General features: G+C 40.6%; 1 protein-coding gene across 4 annotated transcripts in view; it reads right to left on the reverse strand.

The window, feature by feature from the left end:
• gabrg2 (gamma-aminobutyric acid type A receptor subunit gamma2) overlaps positions 1–15347 on the reverse strand; it is a 50766-nt gene extending 35419 nt beyond the window's left edge. For 3 of the 4 annotated variants that reach the window (XM_067491313.1, XM_067491312.1, XM_067491310.1), the window contains exons 1-3: positions 14812–15347; positions 6550–6689; positions 624–691 (exon numbers count right to left, since the gene is read on the reverse strand). In XM_067491313.1, coding sequence (XP_067347414.1) covers positions 624–691; positions 6550–6689; positions 14812–14927 — 324 coding nt within the window. In that variant the 5' untranslated portion in view covers positions 14928–15347. The remainder of the gene's footprint in view (positions 1–623; positions 692–6549; positions 6690–14811) is intronic. The other variant, XM_067491309.1, reaches the window with a different exon arrangement.
• Positions 15348–23242: the final 7895 nt, after the last annotated feature.

Raw genomic sequence — 23242 nt, forward strand, 5'->3', positions numbered from 1 at the left:
AACAAAAAAATAAATCAAATCTTCATACCAGATCCCAGAAACATCATGTATTTATTTATTTATTTATTTTCTAACACACCACTGAGGGCTTGAACAGGCATCACCTCAGATTGTAACTGATGCAATTTTTGGCAAATACCAAGTGAGAACATCTTTGGATTTGCCAGCACACGCATCCATTTGCAAATATGCTGCTTTGCGATCTGGCCCGTGTGTGCAACAACTGGTTAACTGTTAATCAGTATTCAAATTCGAAATAAGTGCAATCACATGCACTACACGGAGCACATTTATCCACTGTAGTGCAAAGGTCAGTGGAGCTGTTGAGTAGCTGATGGACACATGCACCATGTTGCACCAGTCCAAGGGCAGTGGGGCAGCATAGTGATTAGTTGGGCCAACCAATCCTCCATGACAGCAAGCATCTGCCCTGCTGAAGTGTGCTTGAGCAGGACACCGAGTCCCTGCCAGCACCAGAGAAGAGAGCTACTCTCTGGATCTTTATCCTTTCACCTCACTGAGAATGGAGACAGGCCAAACACTCAAATACAAATAAATTAACAAAAAAATAAAATAAAATAAAAAACTCCCCCCCCCCCCCAATAAATTCTAGTATTACTCACCATGTTGATGGCATTTACTGGGCCGATGCTGTTGACAAACATGTCTGTGTGGATCACTGTGGGTTTGACTGCGAAGAAGCACAGGGAAAACCAATGTGGAGATTAGGGATGTTGTGTCATTATTTTATGGAGGTGTGAATCACCTCTATCGCAATTATCATTATCATCATTCTAAAACAAATTATCTTCTCCGTTGTGCAGGTGTGATTATGAAGTCGTTGAAATCATTTAGTGAAATCAGGCACAACTAAGTGTTGACTTCGAATATACATTTAGCACCAAAAAGTCAATAATTTGTCGTGAGCCTTCATTCAAATTCACAACTCACAATTCAGTACATTTCAAAATCTATTGAACACAAGGAATCTGACAACAAGCCTAAGCCGTAACTATTTGGACAGACAGAACGCAGCTCTTCGCTTTAGCATATTCAAATTCAAATAAGTTCATGAATGCATAAGGTGCTTCTCTACTGCTGTACTGAGTTGGTTTACAGAAAGATTGGTGTCTAACCTCATAGACAGAGAAGCTAATGACTTGTAGATGAAATATCATGGCACTGTGAAGTAAAATAGGTTAATGTCTGCAAAGCTTAGTGTGCCTGCGCTCTCCTGAATGCAGCCACACGTTTCCTTGCCAACTGTTGAGAGAAGATTACATGACAATAACCTCTAAGGATTCACCACAACGTGTGAACCCCTGGTAACAGCAGCAAAAGAAGCTGATTGGAACAAAGTTCTTCAGAAACAGAAATCAACGTGTTTGGAAATGATGGAAACAGCGTAGGACCTCATCTGTCAAATGTGCTGGTGCTTTTGTTACTGGATGACTTGGTCATATTGTGCACATATGGCTGCCAGTGGAACTTGCACACTGTTATTGATGATTTCACTGCTGAAGGAGGCAACAGGGTGAAGGCACAGAAGTGAGTTTCCTCTAGACGTGTGCATGCTCAGATCTAGAAAATGCGTCAAACCCACTGGACAACACTTTGTCATTCAGCAGGACAACAGGCACAAACGTGGAATATCCTGCGCGAGTCAATCATGTATCAATACAGCTGGTCTTAAACAGGCAGGGGGACCCCCTGAAGCCCTCCCAGGACATTTGAAGCAAAAAGGAATTTTAGTCTTTACTTGATTTTAGATATGTACTTTGCATAAACTAAAGGTCGCTGTACATTTATTAGGGGTGGGGTGACGTGTGATTGAATCCAGAAATATGTCGATTTACGAAACATGCATCAGAGGCGTCGTAAGTTAAGCTAGAAATTTGGTACCTGGGACAATTTTGGGACGATTACCTCACGGTGCATTCTGATATCACCGGATATAAATTCTTCACGACAGTAGTGATACTAGCAAATAAGAAAATAAACCTGTGGACCGGCTTTTTCTCTCGAGTATAGGACAGGGTGGAGCTCAGCCAAGTGTCCCCGTCTGCAGCAGAGGGGGAGCAGATAGCTGATGAACAAAAAGCTGTTCATCCTAACGTGCCACAGGTTGTGGTGGACACTGAGACAGTCACACCCCAACCAGCAGAGTCGCCATCAGAGTGATTTAATTTTCAGCCTTCTGTTCTGTTACAGTATTTAAACTAAAGTAAACTGAACTGTTTACTGAGGAAATGCACCACATTCCTTTAACTCGAATGGAACAAGCTCTTGCTTTAAATATATTGTGGAGAGACTTCATATTAGTCTGTAAAACACAGATCATCACTTAAGACTGGCCTGTTGTTTGGGGAGAGGAATAATGCCCTGCAGTGCATACTTTGAATTATTATATTGAAATAGAAATGATTAAGGAGTTGAAATTTTCATTTTTGGTAATATAATTGTTATGTTAAGTTATGTTATTATAGTGACCCAATAGGAGTGGCAGACGAGACCGAGACTTGTAAGCGCTAGGGATTATGGGAGTTTTGTTCTGTTCAGTTATGTGTGTGTTATTCTGTTGAATTATGTAGCAGCGTCATTTCAGTTGTGTAGCTGGGGTTTAGCCGGTGGGCGGAGTTTATATTGACACCATGACCGCGGGTGATGCTGCAGCCGGCCGCGTCCAGTCGCTGTTACACCAGACGTATGTGGCATGAGAAGCTCAAAGAGACCTCGGTCTCACATGACCTTGCTGAGTCAGGATGTCACATCATTATGCTATTATACATTAATTGAAAAATTAAAAAAAAAAAAAAAAAAAAAGACAAAACACAAAGTAAATAAGGTTAGCATTTAGTTTGGCTAACATCTTTCTTTTTCCTGTGAGGACGATTTTCAAGCAGACAGAGAAGAAGAAGCTGCATATACTGTATTTACATCCAAACTCCTGACCCATTTAGCAGAACACCATTGTGCCCTCTGCAGCATCCTATTCATACATTTTTCTGCCCTTGCATGCTTGAGGACTGTTAGCAGATAATGTTCCTTAAAGCTGAATACATTTATCTGGCTTGTGCTCACACAGGGATGTACCTGTACTTTTTAAATTAAAAAAAAAAAAAAAAGTACCTCTTTAGTGTTCTGACATTCCAATATTTATTCCAAAAGAGATCATAAAGCATTTTAAATGCTTTAGTCGAGAATAACTGCTTTTAAAAAAGGAAATAAGTGCACACACACACACACACCTGCTTCTTTGTGTCTACTGCCTACCTTCATTTAGGGAGATGGCTGAGAAAAACTGCACAGCTCAGTCTCAAACGAATGTCCATGTTCCATCAGAACAACTGATCCAGCCCAGATACACATCTCAGTGCACTTTTCCATCTAATGTGTACATTTATAAAAGTTATGCCTGAGAGGAGGGTCAGGTTCAGACTCACCACCCTCAAAGCTGGATGTGGAAGCTATAGTGGATGCGAGAGATTGACAGTGGGAGTTTGTTTTGCATCCATTTTTCATGTGATTACTAGGAATACATGAATATTTACGGCATACACTGGAATATGAGCACACACATGCATTATACTCAGTCTCATAATATTCACATTAGGGGCTGCACTTTAGCCAAACAATCAGTGAGAGGCCATGAATAATAGTTCACATTACAGCACTGGCATCGCTGGAATTTGCATAGACCAAAGATGTGATTATGAAAATATATAAGCACGAGTTGAGTTTATCTTTTGCCAAATAAAATTAAATAAATAAATCATATAAACTTGAAATACAAGATTAAAACCAAAATAATTCTCTTATTTTATACAGCCAACTGGAAAGTGTATGAGTTTTAGAAATGCACAAACAGGTGCCAAGGCACCATTAGTCAAACATGCCAGTGAACATAAAGTGGCTGTGCTAAAATTTCATTCTTGCCTTCTGAGAAAACATAGTACATGCCAATACACCCACCACAGACATCCTGGTAAAAGGCTGGTCAAATTAGCACATACACTCCAAATGACCAAACGCAACAACATTCCTTCCCAGTCATTTAGACCTGTGGAATAAATTCCTAAAATCCCTGTGCAATAACATTATGTCCGTGGCGTTATAGTTGTGCATGCTAGGGAGCAATTTGTCTTGACATGACTAGTCTCAATGCCTCGTATATATTACGAATTCATAAAATGGATTTCAAATTGTCTCTCTGGCCTATTTCTTTCCCTTTTGGTCGAACAGTTGACTTCAGGGGTATTAAAATGACCCGAGCATCGCAGTGGACTTCAAAGGGGAAACTATGGTACGATCGACACCAAATTTAAATCTACAGCATTTCAGTGCTCTGAGGAACAGAGGAGAGATGTTGGCTTGGTTGGTGGTTGGACGACGGTCCAGTCAGTTAATTACAACCCCTCCGTAGCTGTGTAACGGCTGAGGGACCAACACTGACGGCGCTGAGATCATAGCGCTTTTGAAATTGCTGGGTAAGACAGTGACATTCAGGCTCCCAGCTACACGGGGGCTCTCATGGTTGAAGTTGCACTTCATAGCTGCTCTTCAGTTTATACCAAAAGCCCACTTCTGAACTCTCAAGAATCAAGATGATGCCCTAGATGAAATAAGCCACAGTAATGCACATATATGCACTATATAGAAGAGACATTAAAAGAAGCTGAGTGATACAGATTTACTGCAGACGCTGCTGTTTCCCTTTGTGTTTTCATTTCAGTCAATTCATTATTCATGCTTTAAAGCTCCATGGTTGATGTGAAGCAGTGCTTGATGACTTAGTCCAGTGGAGTGAGCAGAAGTGCATTCCAAATTGCGGGAACATGGAATAATACCAAAACAAAAAAGTTTAATTGGTTAAGCTTGCACGTCTCTGTCTCGTGAAACTGGTTATTACATCCCCCAACGAGAACTGGTTAAAAGCACAGAATATAGGCTCAGCAGTCTGAGCCTTTGTTTTGACTATGATGAGGTGGTTGATATTTTCTCCTGCAAACAAGTGTGGCTCTTCAAAATAGGCTGATTCCAGTTTTAATGGTCATTGCCCCCCGTGCAGCATGAGCACTACAGCTGATATTAAAAAATAAATAAATAAATAAAGCGTGTTACATATTTATTCTGTAAGTGTATATGAAGTTTTCCCAGGAATACTGACCCAAGAATCAAGTACTCAAGGGCACTGAGCATCTCCCCATCCTGCTCTTGCAGATGGACGTGACAGGCTTTAGAATATATATGAGCTTGTGAGGACAAGGGAGACCTGCCCAGCTGTCTGTCAAAGAAAATAGAGTCAAGCTACAAGTTACGTTTGAAAGACCAGGCTTGCAAGACCATGACAGACTATTATCCCAACCATAACACATGCATGCACAGCACATAATGTAAACACAAGTGCACGTATTTGCAAAACGCACGCGGTCATAAAAAAATGAACTGTGAGCCGCAATTGAATCCTGCACCGCTGATCCAGGAAGTCCATCGTCTACGGTTTTCATTTTACACTATTGAAAAGTCCTTTTAGAATTTGCTAAAGAAATAAAATACAGTATGTATCAGATGGAATGACTTAAGGCACATTTATAGATTCCACAGTTGCCACCAGAGAACAGGTAAGTCACTAGCAAGTCTCAAGTCAAATCCTGCACTTTGCTATTCAAAACATGGTAACAGTACAGAAGATTTGGGGAAATGATGAACATTTTTCAGCATGTGTATTTACCGCTTTCAAGTAGAGTAAATCTACAATTTAAATGCAGGTGTGCATTAGCACTGCAAGTCATTTCTGTGGCTGAGGTTGGTGTTTAACATCATTTTATCGAATTTAAATACAAATTATATTCTGGGCTTTTAGCGAGTAGCTATCAGCACTAATGGCGACTAGCTACAGACAATATCCTGCAATCTAACACTGGTAATGTGTCATTTAAACTGAAAAAAAGCAGCAGCCAGTGTCTAAAAAAAAAATAAAAATTGGAATCCTGCCTAACTAAATAATAAAACTTTGCACTTGTGAACGATATTAAGTGACTCTAAGCTACCTGACAGGAGTCATTGCTTTCAAAATTCTTTTTTGTGAAGTTTAAAATAACAACAAAAATAAATAATACATTATTGAACTTCATGTGACAATTATTAAATCTTGTGAAAAGCACTGGTGCAATAAAAGCATGATGTTATGTGGAGTACAAACACCACATGACTTCACCGAGTGTCTGCACATAAAACAAGTGTTACTACATGTGTTGTTTTATTTATAGAGAACTGATGTGTAAGACAAATGACTGAGGAGTAAACAGAGGTATATTTTTATGTTGCTTCTATTTCATTGAACCATGTTGCAATGCTTCACAATCATAGATTATCTGTCCTCAAGAATTGAGACATTACAGGCATCAGACTTCCAAACTGTGCCTTTTAGAAATGAAGTGACAGACACATTTGTAGTAGTGTAAATGGGCAAAACCTTTATGAGCATGTCTTGTCTGCAGTTATGTAAAGATGAAGATGCAAATGTACAGTGGGAAAATCCGTGCCTACCTCCAATATCAGGCCTGAGTTTGTTGTCGTATCCATCTAGCAGGCTGTTTAGGATGTGCGTGACGTCACTCTCGTACACTTTGGGAGTCAGCACCCACGTCTTGTTAGACACCTCATCATCGTCATCGCTCTGGAAGGAGCTGCGGGGAGACAACCAAATGAATACAATCAATAGTTTCTTTTAAAGGAGAGCAAGTAGTTTGTCCTCTACTGTGCAACGCAAACGCATTTTTGGGAGATGAGAGACACAGCAAGCGACGAGGCTTTTAAAGAGCTAAACCCAAGATCAGGAAATAAATTTGGGAACATTTTCTGTGCGTTTCATCACCAAGTTACTGTCAGATAAACTAAAAAGCATTTGTGGTTTATCTTGGCTTCTCATTTTGTTTCTGTTACTCCCAAGCTACTGGCGTGTTCCAGAAAAGAGTGAAATAAAGTGTTCATTATGTAGGATTAACAAATGAATCCATATCACTTTTGATGGAGAACATGCATTTTTTCTTCATTTTTTTTTTTACCACATAATGAGGCTGCGAATCAAATATTCAGTCTGCAATTTACATTTTGTTTACTTTCTGAAGTGTAAATTTTTCCACAAACGCATTCTTGTGCATACAGTATATTGTATGCACAAGAAAAAAAAAAAAACTATCACAAGTTGAAACTGATTGATGTTCTTATCACACAGAGTGATTTAGGTCCCATTTTGTTGATGAACCCACTAATATTTCAAGATCAGCCAAATCATGCATTTAAACTGAACCAGATAAGCAAACTGTGTCCTAATTGTGACCTGATTTTCAATGAGATCAAAGGGCTGAACACATTCATCTTCGGTCTTTGCTCTCCCTGCATAAAGATGGCCTTTGATTTCCCCCCCCCCCCTTTCTTCCATAATCCCAAAATGCCAAAATTTGAAAAGCTCAAACAATTAAAGCCTGGAAAAAAAATAAATCAATCAAAAACTCAACCAAGGTCCATACATACATTGCTCGTGCTGTAACAGGATATAAAATAGATACAGGGTTTGGTTGATGTAAATTTTTATAGTACACCAACATCACATCACCGCAGCATTTGAGAGTCACCTCTTACATGGTTGTGTCAACCTGGAAACCTTTCTCTCCACATCAAGACGTTTTGCTAAAGTTTAAGGTGATACTGTACGTTTAGATCCCCATTTGCATTAGAAAGGTAAAGCTCAGTATAGTTTACACAGCCGAGGTTTGCATTAACATCACGTAAATAATTGATGTCACGTCCCATAAGTCATTTTCCTGAAGTATTCACTGAATTTATTATTCTGTTAAGATTGAGAGAAAAAAAAAATTTTCTTTTAGTGTGATCCAATCCAGACACAAAGTATTTTATAACAATATTTTGTAATACTAATAGAAGCAGGACTATCTGAATGCCTGTGCAGAGCATAACGAGTAAAGCAAAGCTATTTCAGAGCAGACACACAGAGTTTGACTGAGCAAATTGTAGTTTTAACCTGCAAGTCAAAGTAACCTCTGACCTTGTGTTCTTCATATTGTAGGCTACAAGAGGAAGTGCAATAAAGCTTTGAATTTCTTAAAGTCACACTCCTGACTTTTGCCTTATCGCTGTGCTTTTTTGCTCTTCACATCACAAGCTTTGCAGCAGCACCTGCTACATTGTACAGCTATATTCTTCTTTACTGACAGTATAATGACTGACCAATTAGATGTCCTTGTTAAGGGATGAATAGATAAATTAAAACCTTAACTCATAACACTTGGTTAATGACTGCTACAAATGTAATTTAAGAGCTAAATTGCAAATGCATCCCTCCCACACCACCAGCCCCCATATTATTAAAAGAAGTTTAATCAATTAGAATAACTGCATCTATCCTTAGAGCCAACCCCAGAGAATGAATGACAACCTCCACAATCACCTTGAGTGAGAGCTAAAGAAAAAAAAAAATGAATACATTGCAAGACTGCAATAGGAACGTGATGGCAGGATTGTTTGTTGTATGATAAAGAGGGTTTTTAGGGGCCCCGAGCTTCTGTGGGAGCAGAGTTTACTTCCACACCTCAAAAGTCTCAAACTGAAAGGATAATGATATCTCAAGAGCCCCCAACCCCAAATACCACCCAGGTGGCGCAGTGAATAATTTTTTTTCCCCCCTTCTCTACCACAAACACGAATGACGTTGGAAAGGTAGGTGTCTGGATTGAAGGTTTTCTCACATGTGAGACCTGAGTAGAAGATGGATCTTCAGTGACAACATATTAGGGGCAATTAACAGCCTGTTGTACTTGGAGATGTAGCACTGTAATGTTATCTGTAATAAGGGGGTTTGTAAGAGCATTGGACAGGATGGAGGTGTGTGTGTGTGTGTGTGTGTGTGTGTTTGTGAGAAATAAGTGTCAAAAAAATAAATAAAAGCATGTATGCAATGTGTGTATGTTAGTGAAAGAGGCCGTGGGCGTAATTCCCATTGTACATACTGTGCTGCACCTTTTCTTCCAATCTCTGTGCGCGATTTACGAAGGCAGCACGTAATTACGCAACCAGCGTAATCAAGTTAAACACAATATCATGTTAAGGAACAGCTGCATCCCAAAATATTAAATGAGGCTTCAACTCTGATAAAAATGTTTAAATGTCCGATAATGTGTGTTTTTTGTTTTTTTTTTTAACTTTAAGATGAGTTTGTGAAGCTAACATGAAACTTCAGTGCCTCCATACTAGTTCATCTCACACAATTCCCAGAATACTCGACTGCTCCAAGTCCCAGTTCTTTAAAGTGTTAAATGAATGGAAAAGTATTGTTTGCCTTGGATTATATCTGGGGCTATTCACACTTTGCACGTCACTGGTGTTTTAATTTGCAGTTTGTTATTTTACCATTTTCTCGTACACTTCTCAAATCCTCTTACATGACTTATTTCTCAGCATACTCTCATTTTATGCCCCCTTTATTTCCCACATATTTTCTTGATTTTAAACAAATGCTTAAAATCTCTTATGCATAAGGACTAATTTTTTGACCACAACTTTGTCCTAAAAATCCAAGTTAATGTACCCGTTTTTTTGGGGAGGAAGCTACTGTTATTTTCTAGGCCCAAAACTAAATAAAGTGCATTTGCACGGTTTTTAATGGCATTTAATGGAGAGATAGTGCTGGGTGCTTTTGTACAAATTGCTTGTGGTAATAATAAAAATGATTACATGACAACAGCACAATTCAATGTAATATCTTTTTGGCCATCGTCATACAGTGTTTAAAGCCAAGCGAACAATATTAAAGATCAAGAATATAATCCTGGACATGATTAAATAGTAAAGACAAACCAATTAATCAGGCAATGAAGTATTTCCTTCACAGCAGTATCTGGGGTTTATATTCTAGCTTGTCAACAGCTCGTTATTTGCATCATGTCTTATGGCTCCACCACAGTTGTTCTGTACACCACATATCTAAACATGTCATCCCACAGCTGCATCGCCAATATAGCGACATTGACAAAATTATGAAATTCAGATCAGGCCAAGAGTGACCTTCAAATAGTTGTGATCTTTTCAACAAGGCTTTAGAGCAATGAGAGGGAAATAGCTTTCTAAATGAAACAATGAGGAATCAGAAATGGTGGGAATCAGAAATTCTGTTTCCATGGTAAAGCAGGATAAGAGCTTCGATTGCTTTCTCATGTTCTTAGGTTGAGTGTGAGGAATAAGGTCTGACCAGCACCCTTTCTTAGGCTGCATTAAGTGTCACCCATCTTCACCACAACACCAGTGCCCAAAACGTCAAAACGTATTATGTTACTCAGGTGCATCCTTTGAGAGGTGATTAAAAATATTCACTAAGTACCTGTCACGGTACAGAGAGAGACAGACAGAAACAGGCAGATAAATAGATATGGTTAAAAAAAAAATAAAGAAGAAGTAACAAAAACCCTTTGAGAACTTGAAAATCTCTGGTGCTTTTTGGGTTGCTGCAGTTTTCTCATATATATTCTACTTGCACTGCATCGCTGTGTATATGGAAATGCTCCACAGAGGAGAAGATCAAAGGAAGAGCCGTGTGTTCTCTACTGCAGGCAGATCTGAGATTCTGCCTACTAAATCAGTACCTGAAGGTCCTCAGAGAGGCGTGTGCAAGTGTGTGTGCTTCCAGTTGTGAGTTTTTGTTTTTTAAGCCTTCGGACGTCTTTGTATGTAAGGACGGAGTCTTATGGTGCCAGCTCATTGAGGGTAGAAGCATGAAAGCAATGCTCATGTGTTCCATCTTAACATCATCAAGAAACGCTCCCATCTTCTTTATACGCAGCAATCAAAACCTGACCCTACTATTGGAAGCATCGGACATAAAAATTATTGTCAGATTGTGTCAGATTTAAGAAGTTAACAAACCAAAGGTGATGTAATCTGTTGTCCTGCTTAATCAGTCAGGCTGCTCTGCAGTGATGCTATTCACATCCAGGAATGCTAACAACCAGTCACCTGGACTCCTGGACGTCGGTCTGCTTTAATTATCTGACCTCTGGCAGAGAGAACCAGTGTATTTACAGGCTTAAGTCTGTCCAATCCAAACCAGTTAAACATTGATTAGCTATTTGAACAGCGGTCCATCCACTTCACCTGCTGAGCCACGGCTACCTCGACTATGTTAGACATGTTATAAACAACACGAGTTAAAAGCACCATAAAAATGTGATGCCTTATGAAAGTTCTGGGGATGTTTCACTGAATTATGATAAGTCAACAGTACTGTAGAAGCATGTCCAAAGGGGACCGACAGAAGATTCTCAAAGCAGATTTTTTTTTTATATACATATGTGTGTTAATTCACCGGCTATTTATCTTAAGTAATTTGCTATAAGGTAGATTTTTCCACAAAGTCTTAGGACTATAAACTATAAGGGCTGAGGTTGCAGAGATGGCCATAATGATAAATCTTTTAATAGCAGCACTCTCTTAGATTGGAAATAACCAGGTATGTTATGTGCCAATAGCCATGAGCCAGAGCTTGGAATCATTCTGATACCTAATCAGCTGAGTACAAGTAAATAATGAACATTGCTATTAATTCAAACCTTTATTATTCTATTCACGAATGAAAAAAAACGCAATATTTTTTCCTCTTATTTATTCATTTATCAATCCATCCATTGTCTGTAACTGCTTATCCCGTTCGAGGTCGTGTGGGGCTGGAGCCCATCCCAGCTCTAATTAGGGCAAGATGAGGGGTACACCCTGGACAGGTCGCCAGTCTGTCACAGGGCCAACACAGAGAGACATACACAGACAGACAACCATTCACACCTACGGCCAATTTAGAGTCACCAGTTAACCTGACATGCATGTCTTTGGACTCCGGAGGAAACCCATGCAAGCACGGTGAGCACATGCAAACTCCACAAAGCGTGAACCCCTGCACCACTGCGCTGCCCTAATTTATTGATTCATTTGTTGATTTGTGTGTAGAAATACGCTGCAAACATATCTTAAAGGGGGGATGTGCTGCCCAGCTTTGTGTGACCCAGACTCATTGAGCAGCTTGGCAGAAGTGCAGAGACATTACCACCTAAAATCTAAAAAACAACAGTCAGAAAAAACAATAAACTCAAATCTGCTTGGCTGGTGCAGGCTTTTGTGATTCATATTTTTTGTAATTTCACTAGAGAGATACCTGAAGGGCTGGCCGAGTGTGGCAGATCAGAAAGACGAGGGACTGGGCAGAGATAAAGTGGGTGGATTTTGGGTCTCATGCCACACTACCATCCCCAAAAGCTGCCTGTTGTAGTTTTTATGTCTCCTGGGCGATGACTATGACAGATTTTCTAAATTGTAAGCTAGAGGCTGCTACAAGCTTTGGCTGTCGTCTTCTACTGTCCTGTCAAACTGTCTTAAATCAAAACAGGAAGTGGGACATCTGCGTGCTATTAACTCAATTTTAGGAAATCACAGACATAAATACATTATAGCTTACAATACAGGACAAGTCAAAATAATTAATTCCAATGCCATTTCTAAGTGTTGTCAACGGCCTGTTGTGTCGGTTGTGTCTGTCAGTATCGGTCTGATACTGTCGTGTAGGAAAACTCAAATGAGCCCAAACCTTTTATAGTGCACGGATGAAATTTTAAAGCATATGCATGAACTCAATGTGACACCGATGAGAATTCATTCAGGTTTTCGACAACTAGAATACAAGTGACAGGTAGAGTTAAATTCACAGAGCTGACACGTAAAAAGGTTTTTAAAAATTGTAAAATGTGTCCAGTGTCACCGCCACTTTAAATAATAAACAATTACACAATAAATGTTCATCAGTTTTCATCATACGCATCCGCCATTTTCTTTTTGTCCTTAGCATATTCACGCTCACAAGCTAATTTAAGATGGAAACTTCACTCTGCAGATCCATGAGTGTCACGTTTAAGAAAGTGACGACATTGGCGAAAATAATTCAAGTCACCTAATTAATAGTTGTTGAATATATAATTAACCCAAGTGCAACTAACTGTGTAGGTGGATATGTTTTTGGCACCGTACAGTATGTTACTTGTGTGTGCATTTTTTACCCCGAGTCTTTTGCTATATTTAGGTGATTAGGAACAGAGTTACATTTGCAAGAGTGTGTCATGTCAGAGAAATATTAATGTGTAAAGCTGCAAAATTCTGATAAGAGTTGTAATAATTTAGGAGAACTTTTCCACACTTTCTATGGAAAAAAACACATTGTTTGCAGCTACGAAATGCCTTATGTATTATTTTGTACATTGATAACTAGATTTTTACATATTAGATGCTTGTTCATATTCTCTTTTAGCTTTATACTTTTTAACAAAATCCATGCCTTATAAATTTGAAGTGAAACAGATCAACAGAGTGAACAATAATAAAGTGATGCAAAGTGCATCCCAAGTTCTGCTCATGTGGCTGAAATGCTCGAAGTCGAGTTCACAAGACAACAAATGCACAGAACCTGAGCCCCTGTCGAGCTTTCTCACACTGACATCACTTCCTCCCTCCTCCTGCTGCTACACGACAGGCAGTGCCCAACCTGGATGCCATGATGCATTTCATGTGCAACAGTGAGGGTCCCGGGGGGGGGGGGGGGGGGTTAACGTATGGTGACGTAATCTGACGTCACTACACAAAGTGCAAGTCTTCTTTCACAAAAGATTTGTGCCCGAAGGCCTTAAGAGATGTCTTATGCAAGAAGCCTCAGACACCAACCACAAACGATTCCCTGTGCAGCTTGAGCAGGACCTGTACAAATACTGGAAGAAAACTAAGCTTTGAGCAATAAATATGACGCTGTCTGCATCAAGAGCTCACGTGTGACTTTGTTGTGCGACTTTTTAAGAAGAGGCCAAACTTGCTTTGCTCTTTCTCACTTTAGCACCGTCCAAACACTTGGTGCACAACTTAAAACATTCATAATCCAACTGTTCTCAATTCTCGACGGTAATCAGTGAAACTGCTCCTCCATGCAGTTTCGAAATACACAAGCCTGAGAGTGGGGGGCTGGGGGGGCTCGGAGCCCCGAGGTTGTGATCACCACAACAGTGATTGAACGTCGGCTGATGTGCGCGCGAGGCAAGGATCAGTCCATATGTGTTCTACGTGTGATTGTCTGCCATTTTGAAACGCTTTTATTATTTGAAATATCTGGGAATGAAACGCAGCCTCGTTCATGTTCAAGCTGTTTTTTTTTTTTTTTTTTTTTTTTTGCTTGTTTGTTTTGTTTTTTTTCTTTTAACAAACTGTTTGCATAACAATTTCTGCACAGTCCCACCACATCCGACACATGCGTTCATTAATGAGGCTGTGCGTCTTGGAATCGACTTGATCCTTGAGAGGAGCCTCTGCAGAGACTGTGTGTAGCCTTAGCTTCCCTCAACTTAGCCGATGCTATTCCACACGCAGGGCAGACTGCTGCTCGCCACTTAGCTTGTCAGTAAATAAGAATAACAGCTATTTCACCTGAAATTGAAGATGATCTCGGGGACGGGGGGGGCGGGTGATGCGTGTGTCCTGCACCTAAAAATAAGACAACACTTCCACGTCAAGCCACAATTCCAGGCTCCGTGTGATGTATTGAATGTATTAAACCCCCCTGAGCAATCGGATCAGGGTCCAACTAATAGCAGGGTTGGGTTATTTGATGGAAGCCACGGCAACACGATGTGTCGCTAAAATAAAAAGCCTGCTAGCCAACGGTGGCCGACACAGGGTCGTGCTTTTCGGAGGAAATAGCGGGCATTCATAGCTTACCTTGTGGGGAGATTAGCGGCGATGAACACCCAGAGAAACAGCTTCCAGGGGAGGGAGGGCTTCGCCATTGCTGCCGAGCATTTGGAGGCTAAATGTGGTGAGGCCATCATCACCATCTTCGTTTCCTCTTTATCGCAGATGGACGTGTCCGTCTATTTACTGGGTTTCCTCTCCACGATACATTACGCACGTTAGCGGCAGCGGGTCTCCAAATCCAGACCCGAGGCGGACGCTGGAGTGAAATCAGCCACAGCGAAACCGAAGCGAGTCGGAAGCTTGATTTCGTATCTGTCGTTTTTTCTTTTTTTTTAATGGTCTTTTTTTTTCTCCCTTTAGCGTGTCTATCGAGAGCCCAAGCAAGGCCCTAAAAAAAAAAACTGCAACAGACGCCGAACCCCCCCCCCCAGCGTAATAAGCTACTCCAATGTCGAGCCGCTGACAAAAGCAGTGGAGCCTCAGTCTGAATGCAGATTAACTCTGGGGTCAGAGAGGAACTGATGCACGTTGCTGCAGCACCGATCAACACATGCGTGGTGTCACCAAGCGGAAGCAGAGCTATGAAAATCCCTGGTCTTTAAGAATTATTTGGGTTTTTCCTTTACCTCAAGCGGTGACGGATAAAAAAAAAAAAAAACAGGTTTTAAACATGGCGTGATAAATTGACATTGCTGATATCCAGACCCGATTCACTTTCCGCACTTTTATTTTTAAATGGCTAAAATTTGCCCAACGACCCAGGCTCGTTTGAGGTTTTAAGAACCTTTCTGCAAATAAAAAAAAATTAAAAATATCCCAGACTGAAATTGCTCGCTTAAAAATATGCACTTTAAATAGCAATTCCAGACTATTTGGTGTGTAGAACTTGTCACAAAACCTGATGTACATGACTTAGTTCAGAAAGGCACTGCCTGGTGTGTTCAATGTCCCACATTTCAAACTGTATGTCAGAACAAAAACTTGTTCCGACTTGTTCTGTAGACCTCAGTATATAAAGTATACACAGAAAACAATGTGTTCCCAGGAGAACAGTGGCTTAAGAAAGTTATGAAACAGAAGAAGAACTTGGGAAGTTTCAGGTCTCCTCCTAGTGTTGTCAGTCCAGCCACATTAAGTAAGCAGGCAGGAAGGAAGCGGACCAAAAATCAGACACCGCTTCCACTTCAGACAACACTGGAGTGGCTTCAGATCCCCGACCGTTGCCAAAAGCCAGTTGGCCGTTCACATACTTCTAATACAATTTCATGTCAATTCGGATGATCTTCCAGAAAGAATGAAAAAAAAGTAGTGTGCAAAAATTAAAGCAGCCACGGTGCCATTGCATATACATTTGTGATTGTAAACTAGCACCTGGCCCACCTGGCTGGGAGGGCCACACCGGGTGGGGTGGGAGTCGAGCTCGCTGCCTTCTGCATCCCAACCCAGTGCTCTTCCACTGAGCAACCAGCCCCCCTTGAAAAAAGCACAATCAAATACAAAAGATTTCACACTGGATGTAAGGTGACATGCTGAGGTCTCTTAACCCAGAAATGTGACACCCCACAGAGGATTTTACTCTTGTTCCTGCCTACAGTGTTGACAAGATATTTTATGAGTAATTACACAAATCAGAGGCAGAAAGTGTTTCTTGAAGACCCGCAGACATTTTTGTGATCCTGTAAATGAGCCACAGACAGGAGTTTGGTCCGGTCACGCGTTCAGCACCACGGACAGCTCCCATCAATATGCTCCGGCTTACATCAGAGAAACACTGGCTCTCGCAGCCCGGCTGACTTAGCAGTGAACAAGTAAATAAATCAAAGTGGTTTACTGGTTTCCTTTATACACTCATTGATTTTTTTTTTTTGACTAAACACAGATAAATACAAATGCAGCCGTTGCCAGAAGACATATGTTTGTGTAATTACCATGCATTGTTTGATATACAAGGTTTTTAAAGGTTTTTGGCATATTTTGAGATCAATCCAAGGACAGTATCCCGAGGTTTGCATTGCCCTTTGTAAGGTCCTTTAGTTCTCATTTTAATTTCCTGATGTAGGAATGCTAATGGTTTGGTTCGGCGTAACTTCCTTCTAAGCGCTCGTAGAGGGAATATTTGAGGAGAAAATATGTTTTTTTAAATCTGAAATACAAAACATCCCACACTGGTCTAATCAACTACTTTGATGCTGCTAATATAATGCACAATATCTCTATTTATTTATTACTCTCTCACTCCCACTCTCCCTATCCATATATGAGCACAGACTGGTGCCTTGATGTCAAGTCTGAAACTTCTTTAAATGTTATTTCGGGAGAGCAAAGAAAAGTGGCCACGGTGAACTGCTGCACTCTCATATGTGTGTGGCCTTTTAAAATAACTCCCTCAGAATGATAACCGTCTATTGTCTGGTTCCAGGTTTTAAACATTCATTATTTAAATTCAACTAGGCAATCAGGACTGATTGCAGCTGGGGCCACCAAAGTGTGACATGCATGGAAGATGAGGTGTGTCTGATTTGAAATGCCATCGTGTGTTTATTTGTGCCAAGTGATGCTCCACGTAGGTTAATCATCTTAAGGAAATTGGCAGATGCTTCATCAGCCATGTAGCACTGCTCAACGAGTAAACCATCAACCTCTCCTGAATGGAACACGAAGAGGGACTCTTCTTACAGATTCCCGAAGCCACTTTGCAATGTACATGCCCTGTACTCCTTTTGGTGTGTGTGTGTTTGGGTGTGTGTTTGACTCATTGGATGTCTGTCGCTTTTTGGTCATTTTTTGTCTAAATATGAACATTTTTTCTCAGGCCATTATTTATGACTTTTGCGGTTGTTGTGCATCTCTTTGTGGTTATGTTGGGTATTTTACCTGAGGTCTTTCAAACAGGAAATGTAAGCCGTAGCTGTAGGCCATGTTAATGGTTCATCCATGTCCTCTACACGTTTTTAATGTATATGACCAAAATACTTGCAAAACACAACAATAGTTAACTGCATTTACTATTTTGTGTGAGTACCCTGTGTTTTGTGAAATACATTCCACTTTGAGCTTGTTTAATACAGAGAAGAAGAGTAACATTTATCCACAGATTTGGAAATGTTGGAAATTGAGGCCTTGCTCATTACAGACTATAAACTATTAAAATTTAAGACTTTTCTATGGACACAAACACGTACTGTAGACACACAGCTCATGCTATTCAGTCCCCAGGGCCAGATATCGCTCACTGCACTGCAGTCCCTTCACTGCAGCTCTCAGAGACTTGGGCCATGCAGGTCATGAACCAATTGTGAGTTTCAGAGATACTGGTTAATAGTAGAAGTTCATATTGATTAAGCTGATGGACAAGGCAATTTAGTTAATGCTTATATACCACAATGGCCACTTCACTGAAACAGTTAATTAACTCAGTTGGATATATATTTTTTTTTCTATTATTTTAAGGAGAGACATTCATGGTTGGTAGATAATAAGATTCGTGAATGGAAAGGAAAAATAAGAGAAGATGGGAGCACTGTTGCTTGCTATCATAGCACAGTGACAAGCTGTTTATTTTACTCTGGGTGGCGTATACAGTATTCAACATTTATCCTGATGACACAAGGCATCCAGATCATATCCTTGGCAGAGTCTCCCTCTATTTCATAGTCTCTTTTTCACAGACACACACACTCATACAGAGGGAGAGGGGATGTCAGGTTAGATCCACTTGGTCTAATAGTTACGCACAAATCTGAGCCAAATTGGCTCATCCTGGCTGTATATCACAGATGCACCTGGGCCCTCAAGCACTGACCTGTCTCCTGAAACCTGTTCAGATGTAAGTATTTAAGTAAGTAAAGCCAAGTGCGTTGTAGAAAAATGTATGCAATACAGCATAACTGCATTCTGTCCGACTACGGAAATAAACAGATTTTCACTTCTGTAGTCAGACAGATGGGGAACATTGTGGCCATTCACACTTCTGGCACGTGATGTCTGCTTAAAAACAGTTCGCTAACAATTTCAGCTCTCACAGTACCCGTTGTCTCTGTAGACAGAGTGGCATGTGTGAGTAATGACATGTTGTATCATCTTTAGATAAAAGCCGGGGGAGGTATAGTCTTCTCCAATGGCATCACTGAACACACAGATGCCCATTCCCACTATCATTCCAGTTTTACAACCCACACATATGCTGTCACAGCCCCACTCAGTTGAGCTGTGCGAGTGGAATGATCTACTGTAAGCATTATTGGCTATGAGAAACAGTCTGGCATCCAGACCAAAGTGATGTAACGTCAGAATCAAAAATCCAACAACAGAAAACAAATAAATAACTAAAATGTCGAGGGGAAGATATTGCTGTGATTTTGCTGCGGCGAAGAGTGAAATATAAAGTTGACTTAAAGCTAAAAAGAGAGATCCAGTGTGAGGCCAGGTGGTCAGTGTATTAAGCTTAAATATGCAAACACACACCCTCTTACTGAAAGCTTTTGGAACATGAGAAAGCACTCGCTGCATTACTAAAAATTTTAAACCTCTGACATGTGAAATGCCATCAGACTGGATTTCTGTTTTCCTCTAAATTGTCTTCAATCCAACCTACTTTTTGATTTCCGCGGCTTTAGAGCAATTTGCTTTGAAACCTCGATTTATTACAGCCCATTTACAAATGTTTCCTTTATCTTACATCGTTTCGTGCTGTGTCATTTAGTGCTCTCAGCTGATTAGATGAGGCCCCCATGAAGACCAACATCTCTGCGTTGCTGGATTTACTGCGGCTTGCTTTTTCATGGTGATTATGGATTCTCTCATACGTCATACACATCATGTTAATTAGAAACACAAACTGATTACAGGAACAACCACATCCCTATTTGGACTGCAGACTTTGGTTAAGAAGAACATATTTTGTTCACTCATCCTAGTTGTGCCGAGCCAACAAGCATGCTTTTCTATCCCCCCCCCCCCCAGAACAGAAAAACACATCACGTGATGGCTTTGTCCATATACTAATTTGGTTTGGTTTCAGGATTTCATGTTATTGCTCGAGGGCCTGGAGGTTTCACGCTGAACAAAGCAATGCCACCACCACGGAGACGAAGAACAGGCTTAATATGAGCTAGGCACTGCGGCTAGGCAGCTGCAGAGGGTGTGAAGTGTTTCAGATTTGTGGACATTCAGATCTGTCAACCTGAAGGGGGCACAAACCAGCAAATCAATCACATCTCAGGCATGTTGGCATGCCTGTAAGTGGACGTTTACCCTCACAGTGTTTGCATTTAATCTCACGGGCCTCACACGTGGACTGTGTTTGGATCATGGGCGAATTAGATTTGAAATGCTGCTCTTTAAGGCAAATGACTGTGAGTGAGCAGATCTGGTGATTGACAGATATTTTAGGCTGAATAAAATGCAGTTAGGCAGGATTTATGGCCTAAGATATGACTCATGATATGATTCTGCCAATATAACACACTTCATGTAAAGCGATAATTTCAGAGTTTAGAAGCTGCTTTGACAAATCACTGAAATAATATTTGAGTGAAATAAATGTCAAGTTCCTGAAGATACAGTAGATTAAATGGTCCGACAGAAGACGTACAGTCTAAACCTTGCAGTGATGGGAAAGACTGTTTGAGACAACGCTGTGCAAGTAGCCACTGGAGGCCACTAGTTGATCTCCAGCAAAGCTACTCTAGGAAGAAAAAGAGGAAAAAAAGTCTTACTCAGAAGTTTTGTAACATCTGATAGAGAAGTCCATAACTTTCAGGAAAGCAATTGTAAAAAAAAAAAATAAAATAAAAAATCTTTTCATTTTGCCGCCCCAAAAAATATAGTTTCATTAGTTTAGTAACTACAGGGAAACTCATAGAAAAGCCGCCGTCGGCAGGTAGACTAATCACTAACCACTCTATAAACATCTTCACTTGAATGGGAATCGGAACACAGAGGCAATATGGGGTAAATACGATCTCAGATTTGAGGGATGTTTTTAACGCTCTTTTACTGATTTGAAGCAAAGTTCAAAAAGTCAGCTTGTCTGGCCTGATCCAAATCTAGTAAACTATGCTGCACAAACCAAACAAAGATTATGTTCCTCTGAGCCTGGAACACTCACACCCACCATGCGCTTTCTATGAGGGTTGCCTATGCTCTCGAACTGCAGCCCGTGATGTGCCGCCCATTGAACCTCGCCGGTGTGATTGTTGGGGCTGGGGGGGGTGGGATTTAGCTGGCTGATTTCTTGGCCTCTTTATGTAGTGTTTTAAGCATGTATAATCTCCATTCCCAAAGGGAGATCACGGGTAAGATTTCAGCGGCTATTGTGTTCTTTTCAGGGTCATGGCTTAATAAAACTGGCCCGAGTCACTGATGCAGATCCAACAGATTACATATGAGCAAGACAGAATGGCAATCAAGTTAAAACCGGGAAATACTAGGACATTCGTGAGTGCGTTTCTGCCCTAAATAGTACAAATTGCAACACAGACACACGCATTCACGCTGTACAAATGCAGAAACATTTATCTGCTTTGAGATGTACTTACAGCATGATGCATTTTTCTATCCAAAGTAAATCTCCCCATCATTACACCACAGTTGCCATCAAGATTAGCAGAATGCTGGCAGAATGCTAATGCGCGGAAACTTCCAGCAGCGCTTTTAGCGCTGTCGAGAGCAACTTTGCAGTGGGAAAACACACGCACATCTGCATGTGACCGTGACCTTTCCGAAACAAAGGCTTCTTTGTTTCCATTTTTGAAGAGGTGCTCGATCTACTTTTTCTAATCTCATCAGGAAAATCTCTCAAACCATTACAGGCACCCTGTCAGTCCATTTCCTTTTTTTTTTGGTTACAAGTCTGAAATAGCTGCAAAGATGCATATTTCTTTTGATCACAGAAAATTGAAAAAAAAAGCCCTTTTGTAGCCTGATGTGTGTGTCAGATGGAGGATGGACCACTATCACCCGTCATTAAATGGAAAAAGGACCCTAGGGAACATTTCAACACACACATCAACAACCATCTATCCATTCTTGTCTCTGTGTTTTTAATGGCATCCAAAGCACCTCGCCAGTGGAGGGGCCACTCAGTCCATTTGCTCTGGATCCACACTCAGCGTCCCTTCATAAGCAAACAGCAGGAAAGTGGATTCTTAAGGGGAAATTGTTGTGTTCTGATAATATTCAAGGAATTTCCTAATGGTGGCCAAAGGCTGTGAGTCACGGCTGCAGGTGGGAGAGCAAGGCACCACCGAATCTTTAGATATGCTTCAGTGGCATCATGGAAAATGCCAACTTGTGAAAATAACGTTTGCATATGGGTGGAAAAAACTGAAATGTACCTCTGAACGAACAAACTCAAATACTGCGTTATTATTCCTCATCATTTAGTATAATAAGAACAAATGTGTGAACAGAACATCTCTATTGCTGTAGATGACATTCAGAGGGACAAGAGGAGAATGATTCAGCACGTTTATTTTTCTAAATATGAGGCCTATACCTCACTCAGTCCGAGTAGTACATCTTTATAAACCTCGGTGGTTTTTAATGGCTTAAAATTTGCTGTCGAGGAGACGGTTTTATCTGGAGCTCGTCACCCTTTTGTGCATCCACGTCAGGATGTTTACGTGACATGTGGCTCAACCCAAGGCCACAGCACGCTGCCCCATTGTGCAGCGAGCACACTGGCTGCTCACAACAACACTTGAAAATTTGCGGTGCTTTGTTGTGGTGCAGGGACCCTCTCATGTTTTGTCTGACTAAGAGAAAACCAACAGCCAAGGATGACGTATTGTACCCACGGGGAACGGGGCCCTGAATGGAATAGAAACGCCACTCGTTGGAAAGTTTTTGCTTTATTTTATAGTTTGGCTGTTTTGATTTCGAAGACCAATTGTTTAAACGAACTCTTGACACACAAAAAAAAATCTGTAAAAAAAGACTATGATCAGAGCTACAAAAAGAAAAAGGGAAAAAAAAAAAATCAATTTCCTCAAGCTTGAAAGCTTGCTCGTTGAAAGAGGTTTGACAGTTGCAATCAGCTTGGATTCACAACAGGGATTTTTCATGGCAGAGGATTTCAATGGCAAAAAAAAAGAAAAAGAAAAGGAAACAAAAAATACAAAATATTCAAATAGTCAAGCACATCCAGAAACTGTGTCGCCAAAACATGTATTTTTACCGCATTGTGCTACATGAAACACGTTTAACATTTTACATCGTGTTTTGACCCTTCGTAAAAGTTATTGCATGTCACCACTGTTTTCCTGTCAGGCTTCTATTGCCCCACGGTAACAACTTCGAATTCAGAAAGACCACAAGTAGAGTCAAGAAAGTGCAATGCCGGGGTCTGTACACACATAAAGGGCTGTGACGTTTCAGATATGAGGGATCTGCCAGCAGCCAAAGGACAAACCAACAGGTATAATAGTAACAGTAAACGCTGCAAATCTGCGTA

Source organism: Channa argus, chromosome 22 (assembly GCF_033026475.1).
Source record: "Channa argus isolate prfri chromosome 22, Channa argus male v1.0, whole genome shotgun sequence".
Lineage (NCBI taxonomy): Eukaryota > Metazoa > Chordata > Actinopteri > Anabantiformes > Channidae > Channa > Channa argus.